This window comes from Pleurodeles waltl, chromosome 4_2 (assembly GCF_031143425.1).
Source record: "Pleurodeles waltl isolate 20211129_DDA chromosome 4_2, aPleWal1.hap1.20221129, whole genome shotgun sequence".
Lineage (NCBI taxonomy): Eukaryota > Metazoa > Chordata > Amphibia > Caudata > Salamandridae > Pleurodeles > Pleurodeles waltl.
The window spans coordinates 70,887,562-70,906,925 of NC_090443.1; the positions used below are offsets into that span (position 1 = coordinate 70,887,562).

Genomic DNA, 19,364 nt, shown 5'->3' on the forward strand with positions numbered 1-19,364 from the left:
TTCTTCCTTTCTTTGGTGCAACCTCTTAAGCGATTATGTTCTTCCCTTTTATGATTCTCCTGCTTCTTTTTGTGCTTGTTTTGCTTCTTCCCACTATTCATCACTTTCTCCTTTCATCCTTCCTTTCGTTGTTTTTCTTTTCTCTTTCTATTACCTTTTCATGCTTTACTTGCCTATGATGTATTGGAAAGGGTTAAAGGATACGCCTTTATGGTTATTACTCGCACAGTGAGAGAGGAGGGATGAGACAGCAATTGGAACTAAGAACTAATCCCCGTCACCCGAGTAGGAATGCCCATTGGCTTTTTTTAATACGTTACTTATCTTGGTAGGGTTCTTTCTTGTGGTTAATTCACCTTACTGCATATGCCTCACCTTGTAAAACTTTGGAAAAGGCAGATGGAATTCTGAATCTCTTGCAATGGATTCTGTGCACATGCATGTAGCAGGACTCCTTCGACCCTTTGACATGATAAAATGCAGCTGCACTTTGGCAACACTCTTGAGCACTGATGTCAATTTGCCTCCTTTTCTCAATGCCCTCCGACGCATAAAGAAAAGAAGAGATGGATGTGTGGTGAGGAATCTGTGGATAAATATGATATCCACCAGAAAGAGCATTACCGAAGTTAAGTACCTTATTTTTCTCATGGATACAAAAAGCGACACCTCCTCCTAGAAGGTGGATCTGAGAAGTAAACCCACACCAGGAAGTCCTGCAGGATTGCATGGGCAAAATGGCCATCCCTACGAAACAGAGCAGTAGTACATGGTCAAAGTATTGTCAGACGCCCACATGGCTGCCTGGAAAATGTCCACAAAATGCATACCAAGTTAGAACTGTAGTCATGGCTTTTACCCAGGTGGGATGAGCTCCAAAAGCTTCAGGAGGATCCTTTCTGGCCAAGGTATAGGACCTTTTGACACAAAGGACAGTCCATCAGGATATGGCCTGCTTCTAGACTGTTTACTTTCTTCACACCAACGAAACTCAAAAGTAGCTGATCATCATCAGAGTACTTCTTAGTCCGATCGACATAGAGCAAAGAGGATGACTTAGTTCCAACCTATGAAGCCTTGCCTCCTCTTTAAATGTATGACCTCTTTAGATGTATGAGGTGGGGAAAGGAAAGCCCGGGGCACGATGGAATGCCATAAAGTGCCATAACCACTTTGTAGAGAGAGAATATAAGAGTTGCAAGTACTTTATTGTCAAGAAAAAAGATTGTGTATGGACCTCAACCAGTGGGGTAACATTAGCCCGCGTAGCCCCCACAATGCGGGCCCCCTGAGCTCCAGGAGGCCCCCTCAGTATGGCTGGCACTATGCACAAGGGCAGGTCCTTCGTCTGAGAGCTCCTGACTTGGTCTGGATGAGTTGGAGGGGGCCCCTCCATGGACTTTGCAGGGGGGGTCCTCAAGTTTCATTGCGCCACTGACCTGAACTGATAAAGCCTGCAGGTCAGTGTTGCAACACTCAGAAGTGATTGCAATACGAAAAATAGTTTTCAAAGACAATAGTCACAACATACAGCTATGAAGAGGCTCAAAAGCAGCACAAATCAAGAAGATTAAGACCACATTAAGGATTAGGGGCCCAACAGTGCATAGTAAAAGGAACAGGAGAAAACATGTGAAAGCCATTTTATAAAACCATCACAAGAGGATATTTGAATTGCGAGGGCTGAGCATGCCAAAAGGGCTCAAAAGTAATCTTCAACTGTGCCACCACAAAGCATTGCCAGACTAACGACAGCATGAGTGAAAGAATATCAAACAGTTTTGCCTGTAGGGAGTCTCACAAAGTGGCAAATATAGCCCAGCAGCCTTACTGAATAGACTTGGCAGGAAGGAAGCAGATAATCAGAAGGTATTTCACTACTTTCAATGGAAGTTCAAACCCCCTCAGATGCTTCCTCTCAATCTCGTGCTTGAATGTGTAGATTGTTGACGTTCAGGTGTAGTACTCTACCCTACTGCTGATACAGCGGACCCTCCCACAGAGGTAGTCGAAGTTGAGGGCTTACAGTTAGGAGTTTGGTATATCACATCCTCAGAGTCCAAACCTGGGCCACCACATTCAGCTGTGTTCCGTCCCATCTGACCTTCCTAGGGCCGGTGAAATCAGCCAGAGCATGAAATGCATACAGAAGGCTAAAGTGCTACCAAAGGGGGAACACGACTCCTAGAGAATTACTGAGGGAGAAGTTCTACAGCTCAAAACCTTGTCACCCGAAGGTGTTTTGGGGCCCCGCACAAGACCTATTTTGGGGTCCCTTATACAGAAAAACTGCATGTGGATAGCCCTTTCTTGATTATTGTGGTAATGTAGTTAGACTCTACTGGAGTGGTCAGAAAGGCGTTCAGATTGGCCTTACATGGAGGGCTCACACCACAAGGCTCGCAGGTGTAGGTTGCTATCTGAAGGATCTCGGGCCTGCAGGTGCTAGCCTACAGTACCTAGCAGTGGGGACACTCTATGCCAGAGTCAAAGGGGTTTCAACCAGGCCACCAAAATTGGGCCAACTAAAGCCTCATTGAATTGTAACATAAGCTCCAAAGTGGAGTACCCAGGTTGAAGTAGCTCTTTCAAAATGTTAGGTTAGGTCTCATTATCAGGATTGGCAAATTTAGAACCTCTATTGCCTTTCAACCCATTACAGCAAAGCAGGCGCTCTTGGTCAGGGTGACAGATCAAATCAAAAGTGGATTCACGTGAAGTATCGAGGCCACTGGCATTTTGTAAATCAAGGTACATACAGGCTTCAGTATAACATGAGAGAGAGCAATTGATCTCCTCCCTCATCATCATCTTGTTGGACTGTCTGAGGGCATTTATAGCATTTGAACCTTAGCCTAAATTGTCTTCTGTCTTTCTGAAATACTGTTGCTGAGGAAGAGGAACTGGAGGGAAATCCTTTTCAACTTGTAGATAGGTTTTTGTGCTGGTGTAGTATGTCATAGGGTGAACTGTCACCACAGACTGATCCGAATCCAAGGCCACTGCCAAAACTGGATCACGATCCAAGGTCACTGGAGCCGGAGATGCCAGAAGTGGAACAACAGCTGATGAGGCCTGCAGCAGAGGACCTGAGACATGGCCCCGAGTTGATGGCAGAGCGGGCCGCCTTCAAGTGGAGGTCATCATACACCAGCGACAGTCCTGCAGGCAGAGATCAACTAGAGGCCGGAAGGGTCTGTGGAGCCAAAGGCGTGCCAGAGGGAGTCAGAGTAAAGTTGAAAATCTACAGCTTGTCTCCTTAAAGCCTAGAATTTTATGCAGATTCAGTAGTGGTCAGGAGGACTTAGGGAGCATCGGCCCTGGAGTCATCATCGGTTCTGAAGAGGAAGGCGAAGCCGGACATGGGTTCCTAGAATGCTGACTGTGTACCTTCTTTCGAGAGAGCCTGGATGTTGAAGAGCTGCGCTTGCGATTCTTACTTGTGAGTCTTACAACCTAATTTTTGTGTTTGGCAACCTAGAGTTTAGCTTCCAACTCATAGATGTCTTTTGGGTTGCAGGACGTGAAGTCATGCTTGGAATCACAACACCACATGTTTATCCATTACCAACATCATTGTCACCTCTGGGCATGACAACCCTGTAGGCTGCCAAGAGTTTTGAAAAACAAACCTTTGGTTAAAAAAAAAAATCAGTTTGAGAGTGGGTTAGGTTCTGCACCGGAAGGTGAGGAAAATTGAAAGAGTTTCCTCATTCATACCCAGACACCCCTGGGCCAGTGAAGGTTGCACTTTCAAGATGTCACTTATCCCATCTTGAAGAAAATACATATCATTCGCATTCTTCCAGTAGGTATTTGTAAATCCACTCCAGCTCACATTTGGTTCCATGAACACTCTCCAAGTTCAAGTCTGAGGGAATATATATTCACAGTCCTTCGAGGACTCACCTATGACTTGCAGCACTCCCAGAACAGATGGGTATTACCTTCTACATCATAAAAAGAAGTTGCTTTCCATTTTTAGCGAGGGTCTGAACCGCTCCCTAGGAAGTGGTGAGGCCCAGTGCATACAGGCACCACCCAAAGCCTTCAAAATGCACATCCTCTGCTCAGAGTTGCCTCAGAGAGGTGGGAAAGATCTTCCTATTTGACAGAGATACAATTAATCAATCTGAGTCAAATGGCCAGGCCTGACTGATGCATATTGTTAAGATAGTTTTGTCACCTTCGTTTACTGAAATTAAAGGATGGCTATTTCTTGCCTTCTCCCACGTAAGCAATTCCTTGAAGTGCCAGTTTACGAGGAGCCAGCGAGCCTACTTTGGTCTTTGGTGTGGACAAGATCGGGTTACCAACACGTTTTAATAAAGTTATTTCCCAGTGCTGACCTTTAAGCTGCAATCATTAACATATATTTAGTGGGTCCTTTATCTAAGGGGGGTCTCGCGTCTCTCCCTCATTTCCAAGATGCCTTCTCTCCACAGATCCGATTTAGAGTTGGGTGATAATATAAAATTATTTGATTTAGGGAAATAAATACATACCATGGAAGATACTTTGCTGGTGGATTTTCCTCCACTATATTATTACTGTGATGTAAAAAATATGGTCTGATTTAGAAGTGGGCGGTAATGGAAACAATATCTAAGTTCTGGAGAAAGTGCTAAATACAGAGAAGAACACATAAGTGAAATTTGCACCACCGGACTACACTTGCCGTGGACGGAGTCCGAGCACTACCCCCAGAAACCGGAGATCTGTCCGTGACCACCCAACCCTAAATCTCGCTCTAACTCACTAGTGCAGAGTAACATACGTACCTCTCACTTTCTGACGCGAGTCACCACCTCCTCTGCTCTTCCTCGACAACTGTGTGGGCATTAATGAATTACCAGTCAGCGTGTCCTTCCAGTGCTTCTGTGAGAATTGCACAGGCTGTTGTGTGTGTTTTATTTTAGGCCACCCTGAGCTTTAAAAGGTGGAGTGCGGGTGTATACAGAGGGAATGGGTGTGGTGAAAGCTTGGGGCTTCCAGTGAAACTTCCCCCTCTTTTATTCCCTACGCAGGTTCCAGTCTGAGAAGGAGACTGGGGACCGGAATTACGCCATCGGTTACTACCTGAAGGAGAAGAAGGTAAGTCGAGGCGGAGGAGGCCCTGTTGGAAAATGTGCAGGCCTCGCACTGAGTGCACTGCACTGCGCCACGAGTTCATGGACCACCTTTACTGAGCTTTAGGCTGGGTGCTCGCGAAATAAAGCATCCATTTGCTTACCAGTTTAAAGGCCTGCATGGGAATGCGATGTTGTTTTGGGTTTCGAGAGAGCCTGAGAAAACTTAAGTAATTGTGGGCACTAGAGTACACCATAGCAGTAAACAACGTCTTTGGGTGTCATCAAGAATCTTGCTCACAGTTAGGCAGACTTCTTTAGATCCAAGCAGCTATTTGTGTATGTCTGCCTTTGGACGCTAGGGGGCAATTCATGCGCACACAAACATACAGACGGCTATCTAGATGTCCAGCCCCAGCCCTGTTGTGGAATGTCACCAACTTTTGAGGTGCAAATCTCCACAGTGAATCTGTGTTTGTGCTTCTCTAAATGTGAATACGAACGATAGAGTAGGAACACACAACACTACATAAAACTAGCTACTTTTGTGCATAGGTTTGAATGTTTGAATGTCAGTCCCATAGGTAACGCACAAGTTCACATCATTTGAACATTTTGTATGCATTTCAGCACCATGGAGAGTGCACATTGTCCTTTCTAGAACGTAGTAGTTGACATTTTAGTCTGAGTCCTAATTTCAGACACATGTGACACATATATGCGCGTACAACCATAAAAGCACTGTAAAGCTGCAAGGGTGGTGAGCGTGTGAATGTGAAAGAATTGGGGGTTGGTGATTAGCTGCCTGTGGCAACCGAACTGCACAGGTAAGAATGGTCCATACTCAAGGATGGCGCTTATTGCTTAACTTTACACCCGTCCAGAATTCGGCAGCTTCCTTTCAGGTTTCGCCTGCACCGAATCTTTTGTTAAAAAAAAAAATCTTAAAGGGGGCTTAGAGCCCACCCATCACTTACCTTGACTTGTCATTGGCTGGCTGCCAAGTGGTCTCCACATCACTCTACTCCACAAGTACTACTTCCAGTACCCGTCTCCTTGTCACCTGGGTGCTTCTGATAGTAGTCTTTATGTTTAAATTACTCCCCCTTGCTTAAAAAAAATGAATAGACACCTAGCACTCCATAGGAGTGCCTGTGTCGACAGTCTTCTTTTCTCCCTGGCGCTCAGGGTGCATGGCTGCTCTTAACATACTTTCTTTGAGCAGCCCGGAAATCTCCTCTGTTTTTTCCCCACAGTGTCTTTAGTTTTAAGTAGGCCATTGGCTTCAGCACCAGAGCTTATTAATTTGGGGGCTACCTTGTTGCCACCTGTTGCAGTTGTGCCCGAGGTGTTTTTTCCTCAGCTGAAGGGTGTAGCGTGTTTTTAGCACAGGAGGGAAAGTCTTTGAAATAGCGTCTTCCAAAACCTCCGCCATGAGAGGTGTCTCTGGAGGCATGGGGAAGCTTCCAGGTTGCTTCTTTTTCCTTCACCTCATGCCGTCTTCTGTCTTCGTTGTTCACTGCCGTCTTCTTTCTTCTTTACCGAGTGCCGCCTTCTATCTTCTCTCTTCTTCTTCACCACATGCCGTCTTCTTTCTTCACTGGTGTCTTCTTTCTTCTTTACCGCACGTCGTCATCTGCCTTCTTTCTTCACTGCCGTCTTCTTTCTTCTTCACCACATGCCATCAATTTTGCCTTTGTTTTTTCTTTCTATCTAACTGGATTACAAATATTAGAAACATGTTATAAAAATGTTTGTTGTAAATATGATAGATTATTAACGGTTTATCAAATTTAAAACTAACATTATTATGACATTTTTCTAATATTTTAGAATCCAGTTGGACAGAAAGAAAAAACAAAGGCAAAACCTATTGGTTTAGCCAATGTTTGCATTGACTCCCTGACGCAACATCCGGGCTGTACTAACTGCCTGGTCACTCACGCGGCAATCCTGGCTGCCCCTTCACTAATGGTGTGACCTGTTCAGTGCACAGGTACACTACAAGAATTTCGGTACCCTTGGTAGGGCCCATGCACATACATGTACATCTGTTCAGCTACATTTGTGTTTGTCTACATTTCCAAGATCATTGTAGGCTTCTTTCTTTGAAATCACTTTTGTTTTCAGATGTTTGCAGGTGGAATCTGCAACTTTTGTTTACATACGTTTTGTGGGTGGTTCTATTTGTACATTTATTTACATTTGAATATTGCAGTTCTCACCACTTGAACAAAAAACTCTGGTGATAAAGTAAAACCAATTACATTTTTTTGGGTTGGATGTGTTAGAGGTTCAGGGTAGCACACCTGCAATCTGGCTATATGTTAATTGGCAACGATGGATCAATTTATAGCTCTTTAAGCAACATAGAATTTTGTCAGCTTTTGTGCCCCTGAAAAAAAAGCGACATGATTCCCCAACGCTGGTGTCTTACTTTGCCATAAAGAATATAACATTTCCTCGCTATTAGGAAGAAAAGCTTCAATTCTATAAAAGACACAAACGGGAGTATTATGCATGCCTTTCTTCATTTTTAATTGTAGCAGTAGTTGCCAAGTACATTCCTTTAACTTCAGTACAAACTAAAATTCCCAGAAAACACAGGGAGTAAGAATTAATAAAGAACAACCAAGTTCACCAATCACATAGTCTCCTCTAATATAACTATGCTCGAAATCCCTTCCTTTTCCTCTGGAGTTGCACAATTCTTTCATCCATTGATCCTCCTATTGTTCGCACTTCTGTCTAGTAAAAATCATATCATACCTGTTATCCAGTTCTTCAACACTACCAACATATAACACCCCTAACATATTTGTTTGTTTTCAAATCTAGCAATGCATTATAAACATCCAACAGCATGATACATAGTGCAATTTCCAGTATGCCAAATAAGTACAATACATTGTTACAAAAAGAAGCCTTTTTGGTATCACAGATCCATGTAAATAATGAACAGTAATGCTGGTTACATAAATGCTGGATCCTCTGGTGGGAGATCTGATTCTTCTGTAAAGATTCCTGGATGGGATAATCCTTACCTCCATGTCTAAAATATAATTGAAACTTTCAGTTTTGAAAGCTAGGAAATTTTATATTCCCTGTCAGGACCAGAGGTGAGAATCATGCATTTTTAAAGTGCACTTAAGACCAATGCTGCTGCTTCTGAACTGGACTTAATGTAGAATTTTTTTGAATGTGGATTTCGATGACCAGTCCACCACATTCATATCTTCCAGTCTCCTTCTGACTGTAACTGTCTTAGAGATTATTGCCCGCTAGTTCCATGTCTCCCAGAGCTATTCACATTGGAACGTGATATGGTCTAGCGTACCCACCACACAATAGATGGTGAAGACAACACTTAAAAGGGCTTTTTCAGTGTAATGAGTAGCTCCCCTGTCTGTACAATGTCAGCTGTTGCACACTTGTGTGCCTTCAGACATCTCACTACACAGAGTTCGGCCTGCTCACTAAAGGCTAGGAATGAAATCACCCTAGTATTTGAATTTGTTCTACTGGCAATAATAGTAAAGTTAACTCCATCCAGAGTAAACATGCAGTCGGAAATATCCAAAGCCCTCACATCAGACACTTGCAAGAAATCATGCATAAGAACATAGCCAATTTAGCTGATAATTCTTTCCTGGAGAGGAAATCATTGTCCCGCTAAGAGAGAAAAAGCTTAAGCACTACATGCATGTCCCAAAGAGACAAGTATCTGAGTTCTGGAGGTTTAGAAAGTTTAGTCCTTTTCATCAATTTGCATATTCAAGGATCTTCCCCCATTGTTGCCCCATTGATCAGCTCATGTCCTTCAGGGATGGCTGATCTTAGAGAGTTCACCATCCTCTAGGCCAAACCTATCTCTCCCCTCTCCAAGTGGAAGTTCAATATATGAATAATCCCTGTCCCCAAGGGATCCAGTTATATTTCCATACATTAGCAAGACTATTTCTTCCATGCTGATCCATACCTCTTAACTGTGTTTGAGGAGAATGCCTGTCTGGTGAAGCAACTTCCGAAAATCGATGGTTCGTCCATCTTCATCTGAAATCCTCCTGCCATCAGTTTGAGATGTTCCTGAACTACCATAGGATGTGGTTGTCTGCAACAGTTTAACAGGATGCCAGGGTCTCTGGCATCACAATCAGGAGGTCCACTGACAGCTCTATTTGAACAGGGAACCACACCTGTGACATCCAGGCAGCAATCACCAGAACAAGATTTGGTCTCTGTGTCCTGGTCTAAGCCATCAACCTGGCAATCATGGCAAAGGGTGGAAAGGCGTATTTCTTGTATTTCTGGCCTGATGACCAATCCTGTAACAAGGCCTCTGTTGCTGTGGCATCCGGGTCTGGTCTCCAGCTGAAGAATATTGGTAGATGATTGTTTACCCTGGACACAAAGAGGCCCGTGTCACATGATACTCACCTTTCCATCAAGGCTTTGAAGACTGACCAATACATCATTGGCGACAATACTCTATCTGGAGATCCAGTCCTTCACCTGTCGACCTGGGAGATATTCCAGTTAGTATGTTAGTATGATTTTGTGTCCCAGGCAAAAGATGCCAGAAGCCCTTCACCAATTCTAACAGGCTACATAAGCTCATGCCTACTAATCTGTTGATGTATTTCACAGCAGTCAAGCTGTTCATCTTTAGAAGTACACATCAAGAGACTCTGTCCTTGGTCATCAATGTAACAGCAAAGCATCTTGCAAAACGTTCCGGGCCATATATATAAAGATTCAGTTCTTCTTCTGACCGTTCCTACCATCTAAATTGTTCTGCATCTTGCGCCCTAGCCCCATCTCCTGGCTTCCGAATCTATGATGAGGTCCAGGGAGGACCCAGTCCGACGCTCTCCTGTTTCATGCCTCCATCCGATCCAGCCTGGATCTCTGTACTGACATCCTGTGATGGAGGAATTAAGTAGAGTACATCAACCCTCACATGCAATATGATGCCTTGAGACTTTGGTAAACACTGTAATGCAACCGCTGTGGATAGATTGATTGAACTGATGGAGATAGGATGCCCACAATCCTGGCAAGCTGTCCGAGAGAGACTTTGTCCCATCTTCTGACCTTCCTTATCACTTCTTTATCTTCGCCAGCTTAATTTCTGGGAGGCTCAGTGATGCATTCACTGAGTATATGTGAAGCTGCAACTGTTGACACTAGTGATCCATCAAGAGGATATCGTCTACATAGACCATCTGTCTTATTTCACTGGACTTTAAATGTTCCACCATCAGGAGCAGTAGCTTGGTAAACACCATGGGCAGATGAGAAGCCAAAGGGGAGTGCTAGGAATTTGTACACCTGTTCCTTCCAAAACAACTGCAGAAACCTAATGTGAGGGGCACAGATGGGAACTATTAAATATGCATCTTTGAGGTCCAGTCTGATAATTCAATTTTTTGGCAAGAGCAAGTCCCATAGCAGGTGGATAACCTCCATTTCAAGTGACGGTAGACCAACCACTCGAAGTATTTCAAATCTATTATAGGTCTGAAACACTTGACTTTTGTTATCTACTAGAAAGAGGTTATTCAAGAAACCTCTTGGATTGATTGCAAGCATGTGAATCACTCCTTCTGCTTCTAGTTCTCGTACCTCCTGATCTATGAGAATAATTTCCTCATCCAAAAATTGCAGAGGTCTGAGGAAAGAGGTTTTCTTCAGAGAACCATAAAGTTCTATGTGAAATCTGCGAGCCATCTCTAAGAACAGTGGGTCCGCCAAAATCAACTTTCATTTGTCCGCAAGCCCTCTCAATCCCCCCTCCAATTTTACAAGGGTAAAATGGATAATCCTTATCAGAAAATCCTCTTGGGGAATCAGCTTCGCTTTGGATGTTGTTTCTGTAGCCCCTGTGTCTGTGGGAAGACTCTTGAAGGGAAGAAAGTTCCTGTTTGACAGCCTTCGTACCAGCCGCTGCATGTCCTCAAAATGAGCCTTGTTGGAGACATGGACCAGAGAAGCAGTCACTGCCTCTTTCATCCCTGAAAAAAAACCTTCCCAGAGAAAATCCTCCTAATGAAAGTATGAACATTGTCTATGGCTGAGACGTTTGGTACAATTTCTTTTAGTTCCTTGAAAAAATAATCTCTAAATAACTTGCCTTGAGTTTTGGCCCCTTCCTCTGAAATTGACAGGTCCCCTAATGTGGGATCTATCTTTATTAGGAGTGATGTGCATTGTTATGCTGACAGGGCACAGTTAGCATTACCTAACATGCAGATCACTGTTTTTGCCCAGCCAAAGACTGTCTCTGTCGATAGGGGCATGTCCGAAAGTCTTGTCGTCCTCTGCCAACTCCATGATCTTCATGAGAGGGCCCGCCAAGTCAAGGTGCTAGTCTAGATAGACCCTCCCCGAATGATCAATCCATTTTATATGTTCGCAATTTTTTAGCAATGCCTGGTGTTGCTGTGACTTTGCCCTCCATAGAGTGACTGGGAGATTCTACTCTCAACCTTGCACTAACCTCCTTTTCAAAAGGCAGTCTGATTTTCTAGGCAACATAGTCTGCCACTTTTTGCTCAGGGAACCATTCTGATGGCCTAGGGGGGGAATAATGATTCCCAGGATCAAACGTATCAGACTGGGGAACCTTCTCTTCCAGTGGCCCCCATGGGTTTGGACCGACACCATGGTCTGCTGCACCCAAGTTTGCCATCTGAGGAAAAATCGTCACCCTCTTTACTGCTCTCTGCTTATGTGGGGGACCCTGGGATGGGATGGGATCATAATCTCTTTTCAGAGAGTACTGCCTCCTGGGAGGGTAAATGTTTCACAATGCATGCACTCTTACGGAAGATTTCACATAGTCTGCCGAAGCCTTCAAGCTGCCCCACTTCACACTTTGTGACCACTTTCTTGGGGCACTGGTATTCTAGCTCTAGGTCTGTAAAGGGATTAATAGTTTGGATTGGGGAGAATCTTCAGAATAAGGAGTCCTGTATAAAGACCCCTAATGTGGTCACTGATGGGCTTAAGGTCCTCAGAAATTGATCCCTGTACTTCACCAGGCAGGCGTTGCCCAGTGTCAGTCTTCCTCCTCCCCATCATAGAATGGGGAACACTCATGGGCTTTGGAGACCTGCATTATTATCAGGGCAGGAACACCATTGCACGTATATGGGTACAGCAAACACTAGCTTCTACCTTTATTACTACTGGCTTCCATTATCTGGTGCTCGGATACTGTATTGCGTTTAACCCAGTGGGGTTAAAATTGTACTGCAAGATGATGTCACAGGAGTGGATAGAACATAGGGCAATTCCCCTGTAGGCCGTCATTGTTGTGAGGACAGGGTTCACCAGCTGTCCCTAGCCAGTATCCATCACTAAAATTAGTGCATGTGTTAGAGAAGGCCGAACTCGGAACCACTATGCCACTTAAGGACCTCCCATTGGCATTGATACCTTGGGGGCCATGGCTTCCCAGCAGGGGCCAGCAGCAGGATGCACTGGTATCTTGAACCTGTTAAAAAAAAAAATTATTATGCCAAACAGTAAACCCACATCAAATAAGCAGCCAAATAACACTCAGTTAAGCTAACCCTAAACTTCCAACTAACTGAGCTGTGAAGAAAAGGAAGGGATGTTATGAATGGTTATTTAGAGCAGACGATGTGATTGGTAGACTGGGACATGTTTTCTGGGAAATTCGGGGGCATATTTATAGGCCCCTAGCGCCACCTTGCCCCATATTAACGTCATTTATTTTGACGTTAATGTGGCTCAACAAGGCCAAACTCCCCGTGCCATATATACAGAGTGATGGATAACCCATCCGCTGAAATCTAAATCCCATTACATCCAATGGGATATCCAGTCAGCTGAAATCAAAATCCCCTTATATCCAATGGGATTTAGATTTTGACGGGCAGGATATCCATCACCGTTGTGACGGAGTAACCCATCTGCCAATATCTCAGTCAGGCCCATAGTCTTTCATTTGCTATCAGAATTTGATCAGAATGGGTCTGTGGTGTTGCAGTGAAGAGGAGCTACTCTTATCATGGGGCATTGATGATTAGTTTGGAAACTTTGGGTTTTGGTTTGTGTGTTTTATAGGGGGTCAATTAGATACTAACATTGTGAGGTCCAGCCTATTATTCTCAAGTTTTAATTGTGAAGGCGATCTGAAAGGTTGGGTACAAGTGGCAAATTTGTGAGAACAGCCCTGAAGAAGCGATGATATTGCAAAATATGTGTTAGCTGGATGTCTACTTTTTTGAGTCATGCAATATTTATGAAAACAATTGAAAGAATGCTACCAGAAAGTGAAATTGTATCGAAAATTAGACAACTGAATAAAATAATTACTATATGAAGCAACAAGATTGATGGACTTCTTTGACATTTTCTTTCAGAGAACTTTGAATTATGTGTAGTTGCCTATCATTAACATTTTGTTCTTTTGCTGCTTTGGTTCTGTAGTGCTTCCCCGGTGATGCAGATATGATGGCAGCTCTAGACTTCTACTTCCAGGTGAGTGTTTGAGACCTGTTCCTTCCTTTCTTCTCCTCGACTGTGGGATTTTGTCTGCATCAGGCAGTCCTGGATGCCCAGTTAAGTGGTCAAAGTTCTCGTGCCTAGTTGAGTGCCACCAGATTGACCACATGGGATACGGTCCTAATTTCAATTAATTGGGATCACACTAGCTCCAGCAATGTAAATGTAATAATAAAGTATTTAGTAAGACCATACCATTACTGTGCGTAAATGCTTCATCCATTTGCAACATCGTAGTATAGACTAGTACTCGTGTACAGTTCCTTTTTCTTTACTGCCCCTAAAACAGACATTCATGTGTTTTTAATGAACATTTTACAATAGGCTGCAACTTCATTAAGTTATTTCTCACAATACAATAGATAGAGGTCTAGTGGAATTTGTGAGCCTAATTTGCAGTGTACATTAAGGCCACAATTATGTTCATGGCGGTAACAGTGTGTGCCCAAAAACTTTGGGTGGCCACACATTTTTACCACTCTATACCATTAGGAATACATATCTATTATTTACTGGAGATAGACTGAGAATGCAGGAGTGCACCCCAGTTACACCACGCATTTAGAAATTCCTGGAGATATGTCCAACAGCTTTTTGCTGTCAGAGAAAGATGAAGGAGTTACCAAATGAAAATATCGTTGCTACCGTTAATTCTGCCATTTCTCTCCTTTCTAGCCAGTGGAAAACATTGTTTCTGGCAGTTACTACCCAAATTACTAGTCTCACCTCTAGATGCAGAACAAAGCTAATGGTAATAGAAACTTAGGGCCTGATTTAGAGTTTAGTGACTGGGTACTCCGTTACAAAGTTAATGTGTGTTCCATCCGCCTTATAACAAGTGTATTGGGATATAATGCACTTGTAATAAGGTGAACGGGATCTGTCTCATATTTGTAATGGAGTACCCATACGCTAAACTCTAAATCAGATTCTAGGTGCTTTCTGGTGTGCAGACATTTGTGAGTAAAAGTGCCAGTGGACCAAACAACTAGCAGATATGAGCAATTTAAACAAAAACATTGGCAAAGGCAATATGTTTTACCTTCTTGACCTATTGGCTTTGCCATTGCTTTTTGTTTTTGTAATGTAATTTAACATGGATTTGTAGAGTGCGAAACCTGCAACCTGTGAGGGTATCTAGGTGCTGCGTAGGTGTGGGGTCTACAAGTAGAATTAGCTGAAGAGCTAGGTTTTCCTTTTCTTGCATAAATCCATAAGTTACATGGCTGTCCCAATGTTGTGTGTCCTGATGTAGTGGGGGGAGGTTGTTCAGGATTTGGCTGGCAGGTAGGAGAATGGCCTACCTCTGTCTTGCTTCTATGGATATAATGTGGGCGAGCTCAAGTGATGCAGAGCGGAGTGTCCTGGTTGGTTGGTGGAAATGTAGACGGTGATTGAGGTAGGTGGGATTCTGGTTGTGAAGTGCCTTGTAGGCATGGGTGAGCATCATGAGCTGGCATTGTTTCTTTTTGATCAGCCAGTGGAGTTTTTGGAGATGAGGTGTGATGTGCGTGCGGCAAGGACAGTTGAGGATTAGTCTGGCAGCGGCGCTTTGGATGGCTTGCAGCTTCTGTAGCAGGTGTGCGGAGATGCCGTAGTAAAGGGCATTACTCAGTGCTTAGTTTGAGCCGGTGGATTCCGCTGCTCGCCACTGACACTTTGTTGTCAACACCAGTGCTTGTGACAGTCTGCCACATGGGGGTGCTGTCTATCTAATTCAGAGATGAGCACAACAACAGTTGTTTATTAATTCAAAATACATTGAAAATGACTATTACCTTCCTCCCAAGCCATTCTTACGCCTTCGAGGGTCTGGAATAGTCTGAATTGTCACACTTTTAGGAGTGTGATGGTTAGTATTTGTGCTGGTACTATTATTGGCTGCACTGGCAAGGGCATTGTGTAGTGCAAGCAGCAGTGGCTTCCTGAATAGAGCCTTGCACTTATTTATTTTTTAGTGTTTTAGTTTTTTTACAAATTAAGCACTGGCTTTGCTGTAGTCCAGTCTGCCTATGATGAGGGCCTGTGAAATGTTCTTTCTGGTGTCAGGAGAGAGCCATTTGACAATTTGTCTGAGCATGTGAAGTATGTGAAAGCATGTAGAGGTGACAGCGTTGATTTGATGTCTTCATTGTGAGGTTGGCGCCCAGGATAGTGCACAGGTTTCTGGCATGGTCGGAGGGTGAGGGGGTGGAGCCTAGTTCTTTCGGCCGCAATGTGGAGTCCCAGGGTGAGTTATTGTTGCTGAATATCAGCACTTCCATATTGTCAGCGCTGAGTTTGAGATAGTTGTCTCTCATCCATTTGGCCATGTTGGTCATGGGTATTTTGAAATTTCTTTTGGTGGTGTGGGTGTTTTCCTAGACGAACAGGATGAGTTGGGTGTCACCCGCATAAGAGATTATGTTGAGTCTGTGGCTCCAAATGATGCTTGCTAGAGTAGTCATGTATACATTGAAGATAATGGAGCTGAGTGAAGCGCCTTGCGGGACTCCGGAGGTGAGGTCCTTTGGTTCCGAGGTGAATGGAAGGAGCTTGGCCCATTGCATTCTTCCAGTGAGGAAGGAGGCTATCCACTTGTGAGCTGGTCCTTGGATTCCAGTTTTGTGTAGTCTGGAGATGAGTGCGTTAAGAAAGACTTTGTCGAAGGGGGCGGAGAGGTCCAGGAGAATGAGCACAGCAGTGTGGCCTCCATCTAGTTTGGTGCCAATGTCACCTGAAGCTGCGATGAGGGCTGTTTCGGTGCTGTGGTTGCTGCAGAACCTGATTGTGAGTTGTCCAGGAATTCATAGTGTTCAAGGTAGTGGAAGAGGTGATGGTTGATGACCTTTTCTATGTCTTTAGCTATGTATGGGAGCAGAGAGATGGGTTGGTAGTTCCTGAGGACCTGGGGTCCACAGATGTGTTTTTGTGGAGTGGGGTGACTTCTGCATGTTTCTAAGAGTCTGAGAAAGTGGCTTTAGCGATGGACATGTTGTTGACAGTTAGAGCTGTGCTTATCGTGGGTGTCCCTGGGTTGAAGAAGCTGTGGGGACATGGGTCCTAGGGGGCCCCCAAGTGGATGGATGCCATTATAGCCACTGTGTCTTCATTGGCCATCAGGGTCTACTCCGTGAGTAGAGTGACCTTAGTGGTAGAGGTTGGAGGTGAGGCAGACTGTGGTTGAGGGTCGAAGTTCCTGTAGATTTGAGATATCTTGCCATAAAATATATCAAAGAGTTGGTTGCAGAGTCCTTGTGTTGGGGTGATGGAGTTGGAGGTGGCTGCTGGATTGATTAATTCCTTAACAATGGTGAAGAGTTCTTTATATTTATTGTTGCTGGCTTCAATCCTCTGGGTGAGAGCTTTCTAGTTGGTGTCTTTTAGTTTGGGGATGTAGCTCCTGAGTGAGATCTTATAGGGCTTCCTGGAGACAAACCCTTGTGCGTTTCTCCATTTTCTTTCCGTTTGCATCACCTCTTGGACTCTCTGAGTGCGTCGGTGTACTAGCTCGCATGCTTGTTTGTTCACTTCGGGTTGGCGTTTCTAAGGGCTACAAGGATGTTGGAACTGGTGGAGATCAAGTAATTGATAAAGTCTAGATTTCTGCTGGAGTTGGCGGATAATATAGGGGGTTGGAGCTAGAGGGAGTTGAGCCATATGACTTTTGTCACCTTCTTCCAGCTGTGTCTGGTGGTGTGTAGCCTCTCTGTCAGTGTGGTGGGTACGGTCCAGATGTTGCAGTTTATGATAAAGTGTTCTGTCCAAGTGAGCCGGGAGACGTTGTTGACCTTGATTTTGTCGCTGAGGTAAAGATGGGGTCCAGGGTGTGTCCTGTGGCATGCATGGACCCTTTCACAAGCTGAGTAAGTCTGATGTTTTGTAGGCTGTCTAGTAGGTCTATGGTGTTGGTTGGAGTCTGTGGGGTCATCAAGATGGAAGTTTAGGTTGTCTAGGAGTAAGAAGTCTTTAGAGCTTATGGCGAATGGGGTGATGAGGTTGCTGAAGTTGCTCTGGGATCCCAGAGGCCGGTATGCGAGGATCTCCCTGATGGTAATTTTGCCGGCCGTCTTGAGCTTGGACTGTAGGTGTTCTAGGAGAGTAGTTTCTGAGTCATTGGTGGCAGTGAATTTGATGGTGTCTCTGTGGATTATGGTCATGCTGCCACCTGGTTTTATGGTTCGATCCTGGTGCAGGATCTTGTATTGTCGTGGGAAAGCATTGGCAATGAAATGGCAAAGAAAGAGCTGAGCCAGGTCTCAGTGAGGAAGACAAGGTCTGGTGCATGGGAGTGGATGAGGTCCCAGACCTTAGTAGCATGCTTGTTGAGAGAGCGGGTGCTGAGGAGCATGCATGCGTGTAATTGCTGGTGAGAGGGTGAGGTGATGTGTGAGGTGTGGGTGCGGGTGGTGGAGTCAGGAGTGATGCCTTTTCTGTGTAGCAAAGTAACAAAAATGTGATGATGTGAACAGCACATACATGTGTATGCATCTGTCATGACACTGATGGCAGGCACATGATGACATATGCATGCATATGTGTGATACTGTATGCACATGTATGGGTGTGAATGTGTGATTATGTATGTGCATTTGTCATTAGGTAAGCCCACGGAAGCAGAAGGATGGCGCTGCTCTTTTTTTTTTTTTATAATTCTAAGATAGGGGATGCCACTGAAGCAATAAAAAAAACAAATCATTTTCACTTATGCAAAGCACTATTTTGAATCAAGGTGGCCCACATGCAAATAGGCTTGCTCTGCCTGTTGTTTTAATTTCCCTGGGGGATCAAGCCTTTGAAGATGTTTTTACGGGCAGGAGCTGCTGCTGCTACTTCTTTCAAATTCTTCAGCTTCCCTTGGTAATTATAGCAGGCATGGGGGACAAGGGGCTTCAGGAGAGAGAGAGAGAGAGGGATAAAGGAAAGAGAGATGAGAGAGTGATGAGAGAGAAATCAGGGCTGGTTTAAACCTTTTTGCTAGGCCCGTATCCCAGTCTGGGCCTGGCAGAAAATTGCAGCTTTTAGCCACCCGAAAGTAATTTGAGGACAGGAAGGATGAGGAAGAACAGAGAAGCAGATAAGGGCGTGGTTGGGGAGAAGAAGTCAAAATGAGGGAGCAAAGAGGAGTTAGCGGCGGAGAAGCAGAGGAGCTTGACATAAGGGCCATGGTAATCAAATACAATTTCTAAACAAATCTGTGTAGAAAAAAACAGAGGATGAGCTGAAGTTGTGTAAGGACTGGGAGCAACACAGAGAAGGGAGAGGGAGAGGGGGAGAGGGAGGGAGGGAGGGAGGGTGGGAGAGGGAGGGAGGGAGAGGGAGAGGGAGAGGGAGAGAGAGAGAGAGAGAACAAGGCAGAATAATTTGTAACTTCACATTTACCAGCCCGTGTCATAATTGGGAACTATGTATTTTATTTTACAATCCGTAACATTAATTGTGGTTTTAACAGTGGTAAACTGTTCTCATCAGCTGTTAAACTCTACAATATTTTTCCACACTGGCATCCACAATGCCTGAGGGATGGATGTTTCAACAAGGACCTTTCCTGAAATTGCCTTCTTCTTTGTACTGTTGGCAACATACCTCAACTTTGATTGTTTCAAGAAAGTCATGTTTAATAGACATTACATTATCATTAATAGACAGAATTTGTGTGTTGAGTTTACAGCTTAAAATGTTTTTGCAAGTGTTCTGTGGCCTAGCAAGGCAGCTGTGAGATGTTCTAAACAACGGAATCTGAGGGTGGGTTCCAAAGAGGAGGATTATTACAGGTAAGTA

The 19,364-nt window shown here is 44.3% G+C and overlaps 1 protein-coding gene across 1 annotated transcript in view; it reads left to right on the forward strand.

Annotated features, from left to right (window-relative positions):
- The window catches only part of GLS2 (glutaminase 2), a 208,452-nt gene that overhangs the window by 151,666 nt on the left and 37,422 nt on the right, over nt 1-19,364 (forward strand). Inside the window, exons 10-11 of the mRNA XM_069230693.1 lie at nt 5,028-5,094; nt 13,530-13,580. Coding sequence (XP_069086794.1) covers nt 5,028-5,094; nt 13,530-13,580 — 118 coding nt within the window. The remainder of the gene's footprint in view (nt 1-5,027; nt 5,095-13,529; nt 13,581-19,364) is intronic.